This window comes from Strongylocentrotus purpuratus, unplaced genomic scaffold (assembly GCF_000002235.5).
Source record: "Strongylocentrotus purpuratus isolate Spur 01 unplaced genomic scaffold, Spur_5.0 spur5_scaffold_9, whole genome shotgun sequence".
Taxonomy (NCBI): domain Eukaryota; kingdom Metazoa; phylum Echinodermata; class Echinoidea; order Camarodonta; family Strongylocentrotidae; genus Strongylocentrotus; species Strongylocentrotus purpuratus.
In genome coordinates this window covers 31,781,613-31,801,603 of record NW_022145615.1, presented here as the reverse complement: position 1 = coordinate 31,801,603, position 19,991 = coordinate 31,781,613, and the positions used below count along the sequence as shown (strand labels likewise).

General features: G+C 37.5%; 1 protein-coding gene across 1 annotated transcript; it reads right to left on the bottom strand.

Moving 5' to 3' along the window:
* Nucleotides 1-276: 276 nt before the first annotated feature.
* On the bottom strand, nucleotides 277-17,681 carry LOC578422 (cactin). The gene is made up of 18 exons (XM_778591.5): nucleotides 17,532-17,681; nucleotides 16,049-16,285; nucleotides 15,160-15,283; nucleotides 14,398-14,463; nucleotides 13,666-13,746; nucleotides 12,952-13,023; nucleotides 12,024-12,086; nucleotides 11,419-11,473; nucleotides 10,160-10,251; nucleotides 9,084-9,237; nucleotides 8,331-8,474; nucleotides 7,661-7,770; nucleotides 6,878-7,128; nucleotides 5,798-5,987; nucleotides 4,854-5,009; nucleotides 4,322-4,405; nucleotides 3,377-3,490; nucleotides 277-2,439 (listed from the first exon to the last, which is right to left on the bottom strand). The coding sequence occupies exons 1-18, from the start codon at nucleotides 17,618-17,620 to the stop codon at nucleotides 2,314-2,316; spliced, it is 2,208 nt and encodes a 735-aa protein (XP_783684.3). The 5' UTR covers nucleotides 17,621-17,681; the 3' UTR covers nucleotides 277-2,313.
* Nucleotides 17,682-19,991: the final 2,310 nt, after the last annotated feature.

The window sequence follows — 19,991 nt, the reverse complement described above, 5'->3', positions numbered from 1 at the left end:
GGTGTGGAGTGGATCAGAAAAAGTTGATCATGTAGCATGTAAGTATTGGTGTGTACTGCAAAGTTCTGGAGTCATCAAAATCATAATAAATTTGGCCAAGTCTTGGTAAAGTAACAAGCACTGTACACAGAAAGATGTATATGGGACTACACAAATGGTGCCGGGGCTACTAACCTTGATTTCCTAATCTTTCTATGCTCATTACTCAGCCAGTATACATTTTCTACCAAAATTGTTTGGCAAATGACATTTATTTGTAATCTTGAACATTCAGTGTAAGTTTCATTTGATTCTGTGAGAATTCATTTTCTTTTTTTTTTTACCAGAACTCACCTTTATCTTTAACAGCCATCACAAGATGTAAAAACTATGATGATCATGCATTATTTATGACTTCATGATTGACTCAAATACATTGTAAGAGAAGAATGAAGGTCATTATGAGGAGAATTATGAAAGGAAGAAAGAGAGATGACATGGGAGAGTGGCGGTAGGGCGTCAATATAGTAAAGGCTTGTTCAAGTATGTCATGGTAAACCGCTGCAAAAAAGGCTGCTGCGTTTTCTTAGGTATAACATTAATGGCAACTGCACGCAACAAAGGACTTGCACGTAGTCACTGAGCCCTGTGAAAAGATTTGAAAATGTGTAGCGTATTACACTTTGGAACATACAAAATGCAGCGGTTTTGCCGCGCCTTATCTATGAATGAGCCTGAGATTGATAGTGAGGAGAGCAAATGATGAAGTCTATTTATATGTCAAAGAAAAGTATTGCAATGAAAGGAAGGGTTTGAACTGCTGAAGAGAAAACTAGCATAAATGAGGTCTTTTAAAATGTTTCCCGGGGCATATTTTACATAATAAAAAAAACGGTTAAAAACAAGGTTATCGGTGAAGAAAACAACCATAATACCAAAGGAAAAAATGAATGTGACCTTGTTTATCTTTCTGGGGTGAACAAGTCCTCAAACAGCCATTCATGAAAACTCCATAGAGGTATGCTACATGTATGAATTAATTCAGTGCCTCTACTGGAATAGCACTCTAAAAAAATTGTAACTTTCTATCAATTAAAATGACAAACGTCAGGCAAATTGACTTTTAGACAATTCAGAAATTAATTTACATTGGGTTGTATTCTTAGATTCATTTTTATCTCAGATATCTGATATCTGATAAGAAATGCTGATTTTCACTCTCTTTATGTACAGCCAATAGAGTCCTGTTCAGCCAGTCTCTTGGGCAAGAGAGCACAAATGCTTTATTTTCTATAATTTTTACCATGCATGCAAGCGCAAACACGCTTTTGCTAGGATTTCCTTACAAATTTTCTGAGGTAGTTTCAAAGGCTTTTGAACACCATTGGAAGTATCATTTGAAGTATGATATTAGTCAGAAAAAATCTTGAAATACAACCCGATAACCCTACAAAAATGTTCCTTGCGAAATATAGTCTGTACTTATTCGTTATTGTTTATTTTGATCACATAACTACCTGCATACTTTAAAATTGATGTCGCTCTTACCGTGATTCCGATAAAATAGCCCTTTTGACTATTTTAACACTTATTTTATCTTTCACGTAAAGGAAGATGGTAATTAGCGTTAAAGCTGCATGTGTCATGCATTTAGGCCTAACTAATGAGAATGGAGAAGAGGTCGAGATAACATGAAAGATAAAATCTGAGATAAAATGTGGTCTCAAAATGCTGAATATTTTAAAAAGATAAAACAAAATGCTTTAGAGATAAAATCATGCTCCGAATACTACCCATGGACTATTAACTCCTAAATTTTAGTAGGTCTTTCTAGTCATCGAATTCAGGCTTGCCCGCATAAATGTATGAATATTCTCCATTTTCTTGGGAGCTTTCCCGCCAGGTGCCATTTTACAGACACTCAAGTTGCTAGCAAACTACGACTTTCGCATCCTACCAGGTATCCACTTAACACCTGGGTGGAGGGTGGCAAATTTGGATTAATGTCTTCCAAAGGATACTAGTTCCGGGCTGGGTTTTGAATCCTCAATCCTTGAAATTAGAATCAAGTGAATGAACCAACAACGACACATCAATGAAAAATAAATTCACCACAGCAGAATAAGTCGACACAAGTGTAGTCTCCATCACAATTCTGTAAGTAGTCGTAGCACTATATAAGGAAGTGGCCTATTTCACAGAGGTCTAGTTTGAGGTTACTCAATCCCAGCTATATGTGTGTATCATAAGCATTGTCAAATCCAATGTGACATATGTGAAACAGCTAGAGTTCAAGTCTTCATCTTCTATGGTAAACGGCTTGAGCTGAAGTGATCATCTCCTGTATCTGTATCTCTTGAAGCGGAACCACAACTGGAAGATGCTGTTACTAAACTGACATCTGAAACCATGGCGATGAGAGTACTCCCATTCACGATTCACTATCTTGAAGGCAATATCCTGTGAAGGCCACATAAGATAGAAACACAACTAGTTAAAATTACGATTTTTGTTTCCATCCTCGTCATTAGCTATATGTACACACACCACCATCCAACTTAACAATATTTCTGTCATTTCCCACGTTTTACCCAATTTCAGAAAGCTGTATTCTGTAATGGTATCCCCCATCAATTTTGAGAACTATTTATTCTTGCATGTCATAAATTTAGGAGAGTTTTTTTGTATCCCCTCCCCCTATGTTTTGTATGCCAAAGACTTAGGCAATATGTAGCCTCAAATCATACAATTCATGATTTGTCACTGCATGAAAAGTGAAGTTGGACACAACGCTATTCTTCAATTTCAATTCAATTTATTTGGCATCATAAAAAACATTACAAATCATAAATACAGAATAAATAATAGGCCAGGACCTCTGAGAAGCAACTTTTGCTTGTACATGAGTCCCCTAACAATGCGAACACAATATCAAATTAAATGGAAAATAAATACATATTAAAAATAATTTTCAGCATTTTACATTTTAGTGCTGTGTATATCATTTCCCCAACAATATATTAGGGTTATTAGATTAAAAAACTTTAGTCATTTGTACAAGTTATTTCCCAATAGTTTTTGGATAAACACATTTTTGTCTTAAATGTACATGGATAATTGCAGGGCCCTCGGGAAGAAGAGCACTGGTGATGATGAGGTCTCCCTGGGTAAACAAAATAATGATTATTCTCATGTACCTAGAGCACCCTTTTGGAGTGGATATTTTGCACATTATAAAGGTCTGTATTATCATTAATATTATTAGTTCCAAGATGAAAATCGATGGAGGTTGTGATATATACAATACAATACAATACAATAAAGTCATTTATATAGCGCTCTTACGAACTAACTGTTGTTTCACAGCGCTTTACATATATAAAGGAATAACACCTACCTCATAGGGTGGCCCAGCACAGAATGTTAGGATAGCAAACTCTGGAGTTAGAGGGATCGGTGTTAAGGTGTACTCCGGGGTCTTTCTCTTGTCAATTAGATCAGGAAAGAAGATCTGGAAAGAAACGGATAAGTACAAATTATTTATGAATTGGAACATAATGCCTAGGAACTTGGGTAGTTCCAGTTTAAAATGGGGACTGGCCCCACTGGCCCGAAATGTAAAGTATATATTCATATTCTTAGTTGGGTAGTTGGCTTTACTTTTAATAAACGTAATCAAGAGGATATATATTTCATAACTAGAATGATGACAATCAATGTCATTGCTGCATTGTAAACCTTGACAAAAATACATATTGCTAACATGATAACATCCCATTCCTAAATAGCACACAATAACAATGAAGACTAATTAAAAATGAAAACACAAGTATAATTCAGGCAGTATACAGTGCAATGTCATAATTAATAAGATTCATTTTTTTCTTCTTGTTAGTATAAATGCAATCCAACACGCTTCCAATAGAATACTGGATTGTTTCTAAATTGGATGTTTTAACTAATGTCTTTTGTGTCTTATTTGTCCAATATTTTATTATGTCTATGCCACAGACACTAAATTCTTTGATGATATCAGAACTAAAAAAGAGAGATTAAGTGAAGATTGAAGTCTTCAGCTTAAATGTCACCAATGTCAATATGCATATCACTACATGCTGAGTTTCCGATAGGAAAGACCCTAATTCTCAGTAACATGAAAGACACTATAGCAAACAATGCCTGATCAGTGCCTGTTGGTCCCCCATGATCCCCTTTTTCTTATGTTAATTGAGAGCTGAGTTAATGAGACAGCCACATGTCAGTGACCACACTGGGTGGTCTAATCCCCCTTGCCAAACTTGTGCAGACAGGCTTTAAAGCCAACTAATGCTGATGTACTCACATTGAACTTGTATCCTTGTACAATCTTTGGAGGAGGGTTATCCATGTCATAATGAGTCTGGTTGTACTTGTTCCACTCAAAGCCCTGGTGAAAAACAAAACAAAGTCATCGTAAAAACATGCTGGTAAATATGAAGATGAATATATCTATAGAGAATCAATGTAGTATCTTTGAATGAAGGGATTGATAATTAGCAAAATCTGACAAGAGTACTGATTAATAACAATGATAATAATAATTGGATTTATGTAGAACTTTTACAGAGGATAGGAGGCACCGTCCCTTGGTCTAAGAACAAATCAAGAGTTAATAGAGGTATGATTTAAGATGTTTTTTTTTTAAAGGCAAGTGAAGTACTGTTTCTCAGAATGCAGTGAGTGTGTTCCATCGCATGGGGAATGGATTGAGTGGGTACATTTTCCTGGTCGAAACAACTTACATGAGATAATAAAATCAAAATGACCCAAAAGTTACATAAATCAGTCATTTAAAACCTGGTCTTCCTACAAGAGAAAAAAGGTTTGGTACTCACAGTGTGTACACGATTGAAGAAGCGTGGTTTACGAGGTCTGTACTTGTCGGACCACATGTAAGGCTTCTGTTGCAAGTTGACCTCGACGGCAAAGGACGATTCATCTTTACCCATCTCTCGCTTGGCTTTCTTGATGAATTCTGTCTCTGCATCAGTCTGTGGAAGGACAAATAATAATAATAATAAAAACGATGCTTATAAAGCGCTTACCACCTAAGTCTCTAAGCGCTATGTTAATTTAGTGAATCACTCAATAGACCATTCGCTCATTTCAGCGATAAAGCCAATTAAAAATCCACTGAATTACCCCAACCATACATATCTTCCTGTAAAACTACATTTTTGTTAACAGCTATTCTTGTATTTTTGTACAATTTTTTTTTTTTTTTAAGACTTGAGCTTTTTAAAATTTTTCCGCAAACTCTTTTCGAGTCTCTGCACCCCAGTGAATATTTTTCTGTTGGTTCCATTGCAGAAGGCTCTATATTTTTGTGCTGTGGACGTAGAAAGTACACAATGGTCCAGAAAGTAAAAAGAATGGCTATTAATAGTAATGTTGATAACCATTTCTTATATAGCACCTTACCAGTAAAGAGCTTGTAGTATTATAAGCCTGATCACAAGTTTCAGGAGGTTTAACACTTTTTATGCACAAATAATCTTACTGTGCCTCAATGTATTTATCACAGATATAAGAAGGTTTCAATCTTATTTGTTTCCAGTACAAGATTAATCTACATCAGTGTTAAAAGGGTTGCCACAGAGCTACTCAAGACTGGAAATGGGTAATTTTGCAAAGCCCATGTGTTGTACAAAGCAATCCTTCCATCAATTTTATGCTTTATGTTATGTGAAAATTGCCAAGCGGTAAACAAGCAAATGTGCATATGGGCAAAGAAAGCAACCAAAGTGTTAAATGTTAGAGGGTCAAGAACGAATCTCACCTCAGCTGATCCTGTACTGATGAGATGTTTCCTAGCTGTCTCAAGCTTGAGATAATCCTCTTCAGGATCCTGTACAAAGACTTCAATGGAGAGGTCTTTCTGCTCCAGGAGCCTTGGACTGTAGTTCCCTTGGACATACTCCACATAGTTCTCTTCTTCAAGATCCTCCTCTGTCAAGATCGACTCTGGTCTATTGGTAGAGATAGGATCGAATGAGAGATTATAGTAATAGTAGTTTCTTGGTTTCAAATATTTCAATTGAGAGATCTTTCTATTCCAGAAGCCTGGAGATGTAGTTGCCTTGAATGTACTCTACATAGCTACACTCCTCCACTAAGATGGACTCTGGTCTACAAGATAGTGATAAAAATACAGATCATGGGAATTTATGTTTATTGGTTGTCAGTATGTAGATTTCAATGGCTCTCTTTTGTGGTAGATAACATTTTGGATCATGATATTAAAACTTTCTTGTATAGTGATCATATTCATACAAATATTGCCTGTTCAGGGCCAGAAGGGTATTAACTCTGTGTTAAAATCATATGAGTTAACACCCTTCTGGCTCCAAACAGACAAGAAGACTTAATGCTCCTGGTACTCCAATTACCCCACTGAATGTGACTGCACTTGTTATAACATGTATTTCCATGTTCACCTGCTCAACTTGTGAATTATCACTCAATTGGTTGAACATCCCCCTGGCTTTTGTATGACTGCCGCGACAACTCTGAAGTCCCTCCAGGAAACCATTTAAATTCATTTGATTCAATTTCATTAACTACAGAATGAATCTCCACATTCATGGATTTAGAAATCAACAGGTTAATCAGTATAGAGACAAGTTAAAGGATAAGTTCACTCCAATGAGTGGATAGTGAGGCAATAACGTCCCAGACTCATGAGTGAGTTCCCAATTGTCTCGTGATTTGTTTATGTCATCAAAAATAACTTTCTTATTAGTAATTTGATTTCACTCAAAACTTTTTTGATTGGTTTGTATGATTTTTCTGCTTCTATTGAAAGTAAGATTATTTTTGGAGTGGACTTGCCCTTTAATCCTGGAAATTTAAAACTTACTCTTCCTCCCCCTTTGCTCCACCAACAGCTCCTTCTTCTTCACCTCCAACAGCGCCCTCTAGAGCTTCCGATGAGCCAGGTTTATCTTCGTCTTCCTTGGTCTGATCCTCATCCTCATCCTCCTCCTCGTCCTGAGAGGGTATGTCTATCTCAGCGCCCTCTGCGGGTGGGTTCTGTCCAGCTTGGGTGGGGTCCCAGTCTGCTGATGTGGACCCAGCCGAAGGGAACAGGGGTGCGGTCTCTACCCCTTGCTGTATGGATAATGGTATTGATTATCATCCTCATCATCATAACTGGATTCATGAAGGACTTCATATAAATATCATTCTAACACAAGCTAAAGCCACTAGTTCATAAAGTGCTTCCTACCAGCTATCCATCTACTACACCTGGGTGTGGTAGCAAAAGTTGACTTAAAGGGCAATGGCTGGGACAGTCAAATCCTGACCAATTCATCTGTATTCCCTTGCAACATTGCATAACATTATTTTTTCTCTGGCAATGATCTTAACACTGATCTGTACCCAGGAAAAATGGGGGCCTCACTGGAAGCAGATATATGTAGTGAATGTCACTAGCATATGTCCTCACGATTATCATACAGTAAGGAAACTCTCCACTGATTTGACATGGTGCACATCCTATACATATACAGAAGTCAGATGGCCGGGGGTAATGGTAATGGTGACACGATTAGAGAAGTTTGAATTAAAATCTAAATCCAGATTACTATCATTAGCATTATGATTAGATGAAAATGATGTTGTTCTTTGGTTGACATACCTGTTGTCGGAGAGCTGCTAATTTACTTCTGAGCTTCTCTTGATGCAGTTCTCTCAGTCTAGCTCTGGCCATGTGAGCATCTAACTGCTGCTGTAACGACTCCCAGTACCCTAAATAATCAATTATATACACCTCATTATAGCACATAATCTCTACAAAGTACATATTGAATTATATTGAATTGAATTCAATTTGGTTTATTCAAATTACAAGGTAGTAGTCCAGGGAGCAATTGCTCAATGTTTCTAGTGTAAAATATGATCATAAAATATGGTCATTGATAAAAAACAAAAAGCAACCAGGGGACTGACAGCTTTAAGTCCTCTCGGAGGGACTTGGTAATGAGAATTAATGCCTAACCAAAGGGCACTAGCACATCAACTTGGTTTCAAACTGGGGACTCCCAGTTACAAGACCACTGCTCTACCACTGAGCCATCGCGCCTCCCTCATAACTGAACAAAATTAAAGCCTGTCTCCACTAGTTTGGCCAGGGAGGACTAGACTCCTGCAAATTTCATCAAATCAGCTCTCAATTAACATACAAAAAATGGGACCATGGGGGACCAACGGTCACCAATTAGGCATTGTGTGCTACATAGAGGGCGCACAAGTAGCTATAAGTAGTACAGTGGGGCTTTAAGTGAAAACAAATAAAGTGATGTATTTACCGATGTCGACAGCATCGCCGCTCTGTATCCTCTGGACGATCTGAGCCTTGAGGGCTAGGAGCTGGATGTGAGTCTTGTTCTTGAACACAGTGGCTACTTCAGAACTGACCGATGAATTGATGCCTTCTCGTCGGTCAGAAACCTCTGCAAAAAGAAATGTATAGAGATTTGACATGTAATATAAATGCTTGCTTCATAGCGGGACATAAATCATTGTAATCAGAGCAGTACAGACATGAAATATTTTTAAAATTTGAATTGAACACATCAAAACTCGAAAGAAATTTGAATTGATCAAAACCAACTTGATTAGAATATAGGTGTATAAATAAACACAACACACTTGACTACAACACATTTGGAAGGAATGTCAATTCACCACAAACAAATTTGAAATGAATCTAATCAAACTTGAAATACACTCGAAAGAAACACAAATTGAATGAAACAATTAGAAGCAAACTTAAAAGAAAATTGGATTGAATAAGACAAACTTGAAATAACCTTCAATTGAACACAGTAAATTTGAAATTAACACAACAATATTAGAAGAACTTAAAAATTAATGTAACTTAAAGCCCCACTGTACTTATTATAGCAAACAATGCCTAATCGGTGCCTGTTGGTCCCCCATGATCCCCTTTTTCTTATGTTAATTAAGAGCTGATTTGATGAGATAACCACCTGTCAGTGACCTTGCAGGAGGTCTAATCCTCCCTGGCCAAACTAGTGCAGGCGGGCTTTAATTCTTACCCTGTCCTTCGGGAGTAATCTTCTTGAGTTTAGTAAGCTCATCTTCAGCGATGACAGTGATATCTTTCCAGAATTCCACATTCTTCCCCTGCTCCAGCTCCACGTACACCTTGATGTCTTCCATCAGATCTTCCAGGTCAGTCATGGTCAAACCCTGCGGCGAAGACAATGACAAATAATGATGAAAATTGCAAATTACCTGCGACCTGCTACATTCAGTAATAGTTATAATAATTGGGTCTAATTTATCAAAGGTAGCAACATCAGTATTAATACTGCTCTTCCTGCGAGCCCTGCAATCATTATTACCCAGCAATCGCAACATACCCATTTACACCTGGGTGAAGAGAGGCAAATGAAGATTAACGTCTTGCCAAAGGATGTTAGTGTCTGGCTGCCAATCGTCCCTCAACCCTAGGATTGAGAATCAAGATTCATCTGCCTTGAAGGGAACAAGCAAACTTACTAACTGTGATCCTCAGATCTCTTCTCCTGATAGAACTGATTGTATCAGTTTAAAAGTATCAAGATTATAAGCACTTGGCTGCAGCATCCTTTGTTGCGACTTAATTGCTATTAGGTCTACAACATCTTCACATCTTGATGATATTTTACATAAATTTACACGGACTGGGTGACGCAAAAAAATAGTCAGAACAAAGTGTTTTGTGCCAGATCTTCAGTTATCGTTCATAGTCACAAGACCAACTTTTCAGCACAACATCTACGAATTAAAGGTTTTGTTTGACAGCTGCTTGTTTGAGGCTACCATACTATGAAAACACTGTTGAGTACCGGACTAGCAATAATGTCACTCTTTAGAACTGGCACTGTCCTTTGGCAAGACATTGATCTACATTTTCCACACTCAACCCGGGTGAGGTAAATGGGTACCTGGTAGGATTATTTCTTGAAATGCACTGTGCGCAGATAACGGTTGCCGGAGCTAAAGCTAGGGTAATAATTTCCAAAGCTCTTTGGAAGTGCATAGAGATGTTATTTCTTAACATATTATGCGCTATAAAAGAACTCAATATTATTATTATTTGTATCTTTTCCTTTTGAGGCTACCATACCTTGAGAACATTGTAGGGTTCTTGCATCTCTATAGAGATATCTTCATCATCCTCAGCACTGATGTACTGGCCTAAGAGATCAATGGGTTTACCTGCAAGGGATACAACAAAACAACAAATAAAAACAAGAGCTTGACAATTTATTTAAAGAGAAGGTTGAGTTCTGGGAAGAGGTGAAAAATAATTTGTGAGCGTTATCATTCTTATTATGCAAATGTGGAAGAACATCAGATAAGACATGTTCCCTGAAAAAACATGGCTCTTCAAATGCCTTCATATTCTAAATATGTCATGTAACATTGTAAAACTCCAGGGTAGGATTTTTACGCCACGTGTTCGTGTAGTCCCATATACATCTTTCTGTGTACAGTGTTTGTAACTTTACCAAGACTTGGCCAAATTTCTGATCATTTTGATGATTCCAGAACCTTGCAATACACACAAATTCTTATTTGCTAGATGATCAACCTTGATCGGGAAGTGCCTCAAAAAGTAAACAAATGTGAGTGACCGGTTTTACCATCCTCATTTTCCCCCAATAGACTGTAGTGTTATAACAACCGTTAGGAAAACGAATTTTGTAATTTCGATTTCCAATCATAAATATCTTGATAATCAGACAGGCAATCTGCTTACATGGGGTTCCTGACTGACCTAAAGGTTTATAATTATCATTGCAGCATAAGCTAACTCTAGGATTTTGTTTCAAAACCTGAGACAACGTAACCCAATCCCTTTAATGACTGGGTGGACCATAGGGCTTCACAGCATCATATTTTAAATGCACTCAAGATAGTTCCTGTTACTCTGAATACATTTCAAAGACATCTCTTTCTATACCACATAATGTTATCTGATGTATCGCTTTATTGTTTTATCATTTTACCTTATTTTGTACTCTTGATGGATTTATACTGTTATTCTGTTATGATTGTATTCTGTTTTGTATATTTTATTGGAATTTAATAAACTGAATTGAATCGAGTTGAATAATCATATTTTAGTCAACAAAACTATTTCAATGAGAAAGCACACACTACTATATGGGTATATATTTTTGTAAACAGTTAATTATTGCAAATGACAAAGAAGAAAAGAGATTTATCATGAAGATAAACGACAGGTAGTTCAATTACAAGACGCATTCACACATGCATTGCCAGCTCATTTTCACATGTTGTAAATTCCCAGCATCTAAAACATCTCACAAAATTGACAATAATTCAACCTTTGCAAAAAATAACAACTTCATCACTTACCTCTGCCATCTTTGATTCTGACCTTTGACCTCAGTTTAGCTTGATTCAGATGGAACTGGAGGGAGGAAAACATGATTCCACTTGACAATACTTCAATTAGACTCCTCAATATCGAAACTGGATGAGTAGCAATATCTACACCAACTAACTAGTGAAACATAATCTATTGCTATAGCAAATCTTTATGGATAAGAACAAACAAATTTAAAAGACATTCTAATAACTCTGACCTGATTGTGGATTGTATTCTATTGAACATATCTTGTCTTTCACAGACCAGTCAATATCTTTTTCTTGTTTCACAGGATTCAGGTAATGACATGTAAAGTTTAAAATTTCTGAAATATCAGTTTTGCCTGGAGTGCATAAATGGATTTTAAACATTCTGTCTAAAATAGATTTAATTTTCATAGTTCACAATCAAAAAGGGTGTATAGAGCTTGCAGCAACAAGCAGGCGAGAGTTTCACAGGTAAAACAACCTTTATGAATGTGAAACTATGAATATTCAATTTATGGAATTACTACCAATCAGATGAACCTCTTCAGGGATTCTGTCTAAAATAAATAAAAACAAGTGGCTTACTAAGATGATGATTGACTTACACTGTCTTCCTGTCTCTCCCATTCCTTGTAATAGTCTGCTTCTCTTGCTCTCTGTAACTCCTCCTGTTAACAAAAAAAAGAAAAAAAAAGAAGAATTTTAAGGCAAGTTGTACATGTGTCTACCTTTAAAGCCCCGCTGCACTACTTATAGCTACTTGCGCCCTCTATATAGCAAACAATGCCTAAACGGTGCCTGTTGGTCCCCCATGATCCCTTTTTCTTATGTTAATTGAGAGCTGATTTGATGAGATAACTGCCTGTCAGTGACCTTACAGGGAGGTCTAATCCCCCTGGCCAAACTAGTACAGAGGGGGTTTAATAGGTCATGATATTTTTTCCATGTCATTCCATTTACTGTTCCTTTATGAAGAGTTCGTTAAATTATTTCCTCACATGGTCATGATCGTTTGATTGAGTGAAATGAATCATATTCTATCATATACTCTAACTAGGGAAGACTAGAAACCTGATGATATTGAGACAGTTGTAAGTATTTGTTTAAGATCATGCATCTGGTTCACATTTTCATTCTTGTATCTGTAACATTGATAACATTTTACATGTATTCCTTTTGTTTTCCCTTAGGTGAGTTTACAGTCTCAGCATTATGTACTTTATACACAAAATAGATGTATATAATGAATGCAGTTCAGTTCTCTGAATTGTTGCCTCATGATGATCCTCAAAACTACTCAACCATACCACTTTCAATACAAGAGCACAATCAAAACTACTTTATATGAAGCCAATACCTGGGGGTGTTTCACAGAACTTGTCATCGGTGACAAATGACAGTTTTTGTTATAAGCTACTGAAATCCTTGCTTCTGATTGGTCATCAGCTGATTTGTCACTGTTTTTTTTTTATCATTGAAAAAAGGCTTTGTGAAACACCCCCTGCAGATGCAGACAAATGGATAACATCTTACCATTTCCTTGTCTCTCTGTTCTCTCTCCTTTTCTCTTTCTATTCTTCTCTGTTTAACTTTCTGAAGCTCCAGCTGTAAATATGGAAAGAAAACCAAAACGATTAAAAACACAAATATTCATTACAAACCTTTTCAGAGATTGTTGCAAGATATATATATATATATATATATATATATATATATATATATTTCAATTTCAATTTCAATTTCAATTTCAATTTAGTATTTATTGTCCATTTCTGGATATTTGGTTTTCACTGGTGTAACATATACAGGTTAACATTTACTAATGAGTTTACAAAAATGTTGACATTAACAGTAAATAAACAAGGTTTAACATATGATTAGGCACAGATTAACAGAGGATGTTGTTTTATAAACACTAATTCAGGACAATGGTTTACATAGTATGAATACTCCAACTAATAAACTTTAAAAACTGGCTTTAACAAAAAATATTTCAACACTTAAATGTCTGGAATGGTATATAGGACCAATTCATTGCTTTGTGACGATTTTCATTCAACTGAAATTTAATTAAACTGTAATAATATGGTTGGGAGAATTAAGGAATTGATCAGATCAGTTTTTCCCAATTTTTATCATTAATAATGGTCCATTTTCACTCAAACTTAGCACCTTAAAGTTTTATCTAAACAATGTCACCAAGTCCCTTTAACACAATAAGTTTGAAGAGTGCTTCAAATATCTCACCCTGCTCTCAATCTGCTTCTTTTTCACAATCTTCTTCATCTGGTCAGGTTCAACATCCGCGATGCCAAGTTTCTCATTTTTCTACAAAGATAAGACAAAAGAAATCACGCGTCTTACAAAATACACTCATACATGGTATCCGTAGGTAACAAAATTCATGTATCTCTCTAAGCCCCAAGCATGTCAGGTTAATTGTATTAATTTAGCTGATAAATACATGAACAGTTGAATAAATGGTTTCTTGTACATGCACAACCAATTCCAGTAGTCTGCTTCCTAAATTTCGAACTAATATCACCTGAAAATTAATTTAAAATCAAAACAAAAAATAAAGACTTGTAGGAAAAGTAATACTTAAACAAATGATAGGCTTCATACTATATATCCTCAGTACTGCAAATCTTTCAATAAATTTACTTTGTCTTGAAAATTGTCTCAAATTAGTAGCTTACAAAGCATTATTAATTTATCTGTAACATGCATGTAAATGTAATATTTTAAACCAAGAGATGGGGAAAAACAGTTTACACTTTAACTGCTACTACATGTACCAATATTACATTATTTATTGCTCTGCAGTAACATAATGCGAACCAGTCATTCACAGGATTACTATATTAGACCAATTGGATTTACTTCTCATTCATCTTGTCTCATTGATAAATGTAATTCATCAGTGTTACAGAAAAACTGATCGACTAACAAGTAATGATAGCTAAATATTAAACTTACCTTGACCCACACAAATGTATCCAGTAGATTAGGATCTCCAAATGGATTGTCTTCATTGGTATAGCCCTGCAAAAACAAAAAATACAAATATAGTATAATCATACTACTATTCATTTGTTGTGCACACATTGTGTGCGGGCAAGCACTAAATCCAATGACTGGGGTAATAGTATACATGTAAAGCGCTTAGAGACATCGTAGATGTATTAAGCACTATATAAAAGCGGAATATTATATTATTAAGGGAAAGGGAATACCCAACCCCACAGAGTAGCTCCAAAGAGATGATGATGATGATGTGCAGTGTTTCTTATTCAATGCAGTAATAAAGGAGCCGGCATATTGTTTCCATGAAGTGGTCTTTGTAGGTTTGAATGTAGTCTCATGATGACGTGGATCCTAATCAAATGATTGGTTGAGAGCGTACACATGACCAGGCATTTATTTTGCCTAACACGTAATTTTGATAATGACCGGTCATTATCAAATGCTAATGACCGGTCATTAGTAAAATCATGTTATAAAAACATCATTTTTCAAAACAAATAAAACATAATCTTATAAAACAAATAATACATATTATTTTGTTTGGACATTAGTAAAATTACCCACACTCGGTACCTTCTAAACAGTCCAAACACCCTTGGCTATCGCCTCAGGCGTGTTAGACTGTTCTAAAGATACCTTGTGTGGGTAATTCTTACTAATGCCCTCACTGCTGTGTATTATTTGTATACTAATCACTTAGCTTATCAATCTTACCATCATTTCTTCATCCCATCCCATCTGCTCCTTCCTCTTCCGGTCTTTGACCTCTTTCTTGTTCATCCTCCTCACTCTCTTCTCTTCCATCGTCTCCGTTGCTTTAATCATCGACTTCTTCATCCTGATAAGAATAATACAATCAAATATTTGTTACAAGCTTTTCCTTTTTCTTAACAGACAGTCAAACCTGCTATAAAGGCCACCCTAGAGAAACACACAAAATGGCCACCAAAGAAAGGCGGCCGTTCTAGACAGATCCGAATGCACACATTTCTTCCCAGCAGGAGACACTATCAGTGACCACTATAGACAAGTGGCCTTTAAAGACAGGTTGCCCCTAAGACAGGTTAGACTGTACTACATTATTTCTATACATTATACATTTGTATTATACAGCCTTACAGGTTTATCTCCAAAAGTTGTATGGAAATGAAATGGCTATTCTAAAGGGTAAATGCCACCTAAATCCTCTAATTCTCATATCTTTTAGCAATTTTTTTTTTTAAACAATCACTTGCTAAGTGTTTCTTATTACCAGTTTCATGATAAATATCTTGTGTCATTGCTAAGAAACAAACAAGCTAACCAACAGAAGATTGCAAAAGGAATGGTGTATTCAAATTTAAAGCATCTACAATGTACATCTAGTTGGTCTTTTTAAATCTATCACAGCAACTGGAATAACACATACCGGTACCAGTACTCCATTTCAACTTAATGTAAAGTAAAATACTTCAAAGTTTTGTTGTTTTAACCTGTCTAGATGAACACACTATATTCTACCTAATCCCAGACCCTGATCAACACTGTTGATAAGCTCAAATAACTTACGATTGTAACTAATCAATTAAAGATACAGTTTTAAAAATCCTGAAGACATATTTACTTTTCATTGACAGCAGGATTTGGTCTGATATCAGGTTGTCGTATGGGAGACCGAGATCTTGTCCGACTGCGAGATCTTCTCTTTTTGTGCTTATGGCTGTGATGACGATCTCTGTCTTCATATTTTGACTTGCCCCTAGACCTAGACTCGGATCTGGACCTAGACCTGGACCTGTGCTTCTTCTGCTTGTGTCGTCGTCTCTCTGCCTCACTGTCACTGCTCTCTGGCGTCACACTTCTATAAAGAGGAAATTAAAGCCAAATACAGGTACATCTCAGCAAGGAGCTTTAATATTTTGTACAAAGAAGAAAGAACAACACAAGCTTGTATTTCATCGCCTGGCTGGCAGAAGGGCGTTAGCTCGAATTTCAGGTAAAAAATGAAGCGCTAAGCAGAAGGGGGTTAACATTAAACTCAACCTCAAACTTTTATAAAACTGACTTATTTCCCAAAAAAATTATAACATTTCTATTAGTCTTCAAGTTTTAAAACCATTTTTGGGACGAAAATCAGTTTAAATATAAAACAAATTTTGAAATGCGAATAATTTGAAAAGTAGTTTTCGAGACGCTAACGCCCTTCTGCCAGCCGGGCGACGATTTCATTGCAGCAGTATGCATAAGCTCCTACATGTCAAGCTCTAAGGCTGCATACTACAAGTTTGTGCATGTCATTCAGCACATGTATTTTAAAGTCATTCAGTGCAGTGCTATAAGGCAGAGAAACAAATTATAAAACTACTGATGATTGCCAAAGTCATTTTCAGAGCCTACAAATATAGGTCTACATGGATTGTAGAACAAAATATCAGTCTATTTCGTTTGGGATAGGTTCCACCGAGACTACTCCTACAAGGACTGAAGTTTGGCTTGGGACTTTGTTATGTGCTAACCTACAATGCTACAATGCATGGTGCTGATCCGAGAATAAGCATTTTCATCGTAAATGCAGACAGATACAACCGCAAAAATAAGGATCGTCCGTTGGCAATGCGAAAAACGGGTTCCGCAAAGATTTGCTTGATGCATTTTACATCGACTTTGTACAGAGACTTTCACGTTATGAGCAATAAATCCTAGCTCGGAAAGACAGACAACCCATAAAAGTAGACGGTGAACTAGAGTTATATTATTATGCACGCGGTTCGTTCGGGAACCCAAAACCCACAGAGCAACGATGAAAAAACCCCTCTGTAAACAATCCTTATTTTTAGGATGCAATTTGTCTGCGTTTACAAGGATATCCTTGTTGATCCTCATTCTCGAATATCCTCGTTTATCCTCATTCTCGGACCAGCGCCACTACTGATTACACAACAACAAAGACAACCATAAATCGCATGTAGACTCTACACACAACACAAGTCCATACAAACCACATTTAACAGCACATCATTTGGAGCACACGGGACCACAGTAAAACCACCGACGTTGTAACTACGGCTGAAAGGGAAAAAAATAAATTAACATAACCAGTTTCATACCTTTTTCTATGCCGTGAACGGTCTCGTTGTCTTTCTCTTGACCTTGATCTACTTCGTCGTGTTTTCTTGTCACTTTTAGATCTACCCATTTTGAATTTAACTCGGAAAAGCTCCAAACGTGAACGCAACAAATTAGATTATGGTATCTTCGAAGAATGCGAAAGCAAAACATGAAAGAAAATGGGGGGAAACACTGATCAGTACGGATTTTTTTATAATACAAATCATGCAGTGGGGGAAATCGTATTGGGACAATTACACCCTGGACAATTACCCCCGGAAAACTACCCAGCGAAAAACTACCCTCCACGGACCGTATCCCCCGGAAAATTATCCCGAGGACAATTATAGGCCCCACCCCTGAAAATTCGAATAATTACCCCCCCCCCCGGACAACCAAGGAAATAAACCACCCCGAGGACAATTGCCCCACCCCTGAAAAGTATCCCCTAGGAAAATAACCCCCAAGGATAACCAAAGATAACCACCCCCCCCCCCCCCGAGGACAAGTTGCCCCCCCCCCCCCCCGCAAAAAAAAAAAAAAAAACGTGGTTTATTTCTAATTCGATACCAATGACTTACAAATGTTGCTGAAATTACATGATTTTTCGGGATTTGTTCACATTTTTTGGTAAGAAAGCGACAAATTTACAGTCAGGCAAAAAATATGCTTATTTAGAAGCTTACAAGACTCGAGCCCTCCCCCCCCCCCACCCCCACTAGCCTAAAAAAATATATGCTAAAGAGAAATAGAAAAAAAGAAAGAAAGAAATGACTCGACTGAAAACTGAAGTGTCACACATAAGGTATCAAAATATGCTCATCTAACCTAAACGAAATGCCCAGTGGCGTAGACAGGTTCGTACACCTGGGGGGATGACTCAGGGGCGGATCTAGCTTTTTGCTAAGGGGGGGGGGTTGACCAATAATGACGATGCGGAGCATCATCCACGAGCCGCGAAGCGGCGAGCCGATTTTTTTTGGGGGTGTTTATTTGAACCCCGTAAGTGATGTTTTCCTGGCATCTATTAACACAATGGAGACTATAAAAAGCAGTGCATGATAACGTCTTTTTAAATCAAGTAACAGTTAAATACACAGTTATATCCAGAGTTATCATGTGTTTGGTTAAGTTACCAGATGAGTTGAATATCTTCTCACAATATTTGCACTTGAAAGGGTTTCTCTCCAGCGTGCGTTCTTTTTTCTTTCTTTTTTTTTTTTTTTTTTTTTTTTTTCTTCCTTTTTTTGTTGTTTGTTTTTTGGGCCGCCCAAGGGGGGGGGTTAAACCCCCTAACCCCCCCCCCCCCCCGTAGATCCGCGCCTGTTTTATCTTGTGGTTTCTAAACCACAAGATAACCACAAAATACTTGTAAGATATTCTTTTTTTTACCGTCTGAATTGGCTTTCACCGTGTGAATGCGGCTAATAACAATAAACACAATAACAATAATGATGAGGATTATTATTATCATCATCATAATTATTATTATTATTAATATTATAATTGTTATCATTATTATTATTACTATTATTATCATCATTATGACTTATTAAGTAAGCAAATATCATTCCCCAAAACCTGGGGGGATGATTGTACATGCCATCCCCCCCACCTTGTGAGGTGGGGGGGATGCATCCCCCTCATCCCCCCCGTTGTCTACGCCCCTGGAAATGCCTAAAAACCCCGAGCTTGCGGGGACTCCGCCCCCTGGACAACAGCAGGGGCCCTAAAGCGGGCCCCTGGATGCTCATCTGACCGTAATATGCCTAAAACCCCTAAGCTTTCGAGGGCCTTGACCCCCGCCGGGGCTTTACCCTTAGACCCAACGATAGTTTACGTTCCACTCCCTTCGCATGCTACGCTCTTCCTAACTACAAATACTTTAGCCCCCCCCCCCCCCCCCCCCCCCCACTTTGGGTGGTGGTGAGCAACTATTTTTTTTTTTTTTTTGCCCTCGGAAATTTGGAAATCGCGCCGGCCGATAACCCCATTCCTAGTTAAAGTGACACGGATTCCGAATCAATTTGACTCGGATTGTGTGGCATCAGCTGAGAATAGACTCAATTCAGAGTCAAGATGACTCCTTTTCCGTGTCACTTTAACTAGGAATAGAGTTGACTCCCAGCTGACGCCATTTAGAGTGAACTTTGACGCTGTAGAAATAAGAGTGCACCCCCCGCCCCTTGAGCAACTGAAAAAAGGTAAATTTCTGGTCACAATTAACCGTTTTTTTTTGGGGGGGGGGCAAGGGGGCCATGGCCCGGCCCCCCCCCCCTGGATCCGCGTCTGGTTGGACCGACGTCTTTTTGGCCGTTGGGCCAACGATGGCTCGACAGCGACAATTACGTTTAGCTCGTTTGTCAGTGAAAAAATGGCGACAATGACCCAACGTTGACTCGCGGACTGCGACCCTGCCGACCATGGCCGACGGTGACACAACGTCGCATTGTTATCTG

Bases quoted from the DNA above. Each gene is read 5' to 3' on its own strand.
- LOC578422 (XM_778591.5), bottom strand. From the start codon at position 17,620: ATGGGTAGATCTAAAAGTGACAAGAAAACACGACGAAGTAGATCAAGG. The intron at 10,252-11,418 runs GTAAGTGATGAA...TATCCCTTGCAG, and splicing joins CAGAATCAAAGATGGCAGAG to GTAAACCCATTGATCTCTTA. The intron at 5,010-5,797 runs GTGAGATTCGTT...GTCCTTCCACAG, and splicing joins TCAGTACAGGATCAGCTGAG to ACTGATGCAGAGACAGAATT.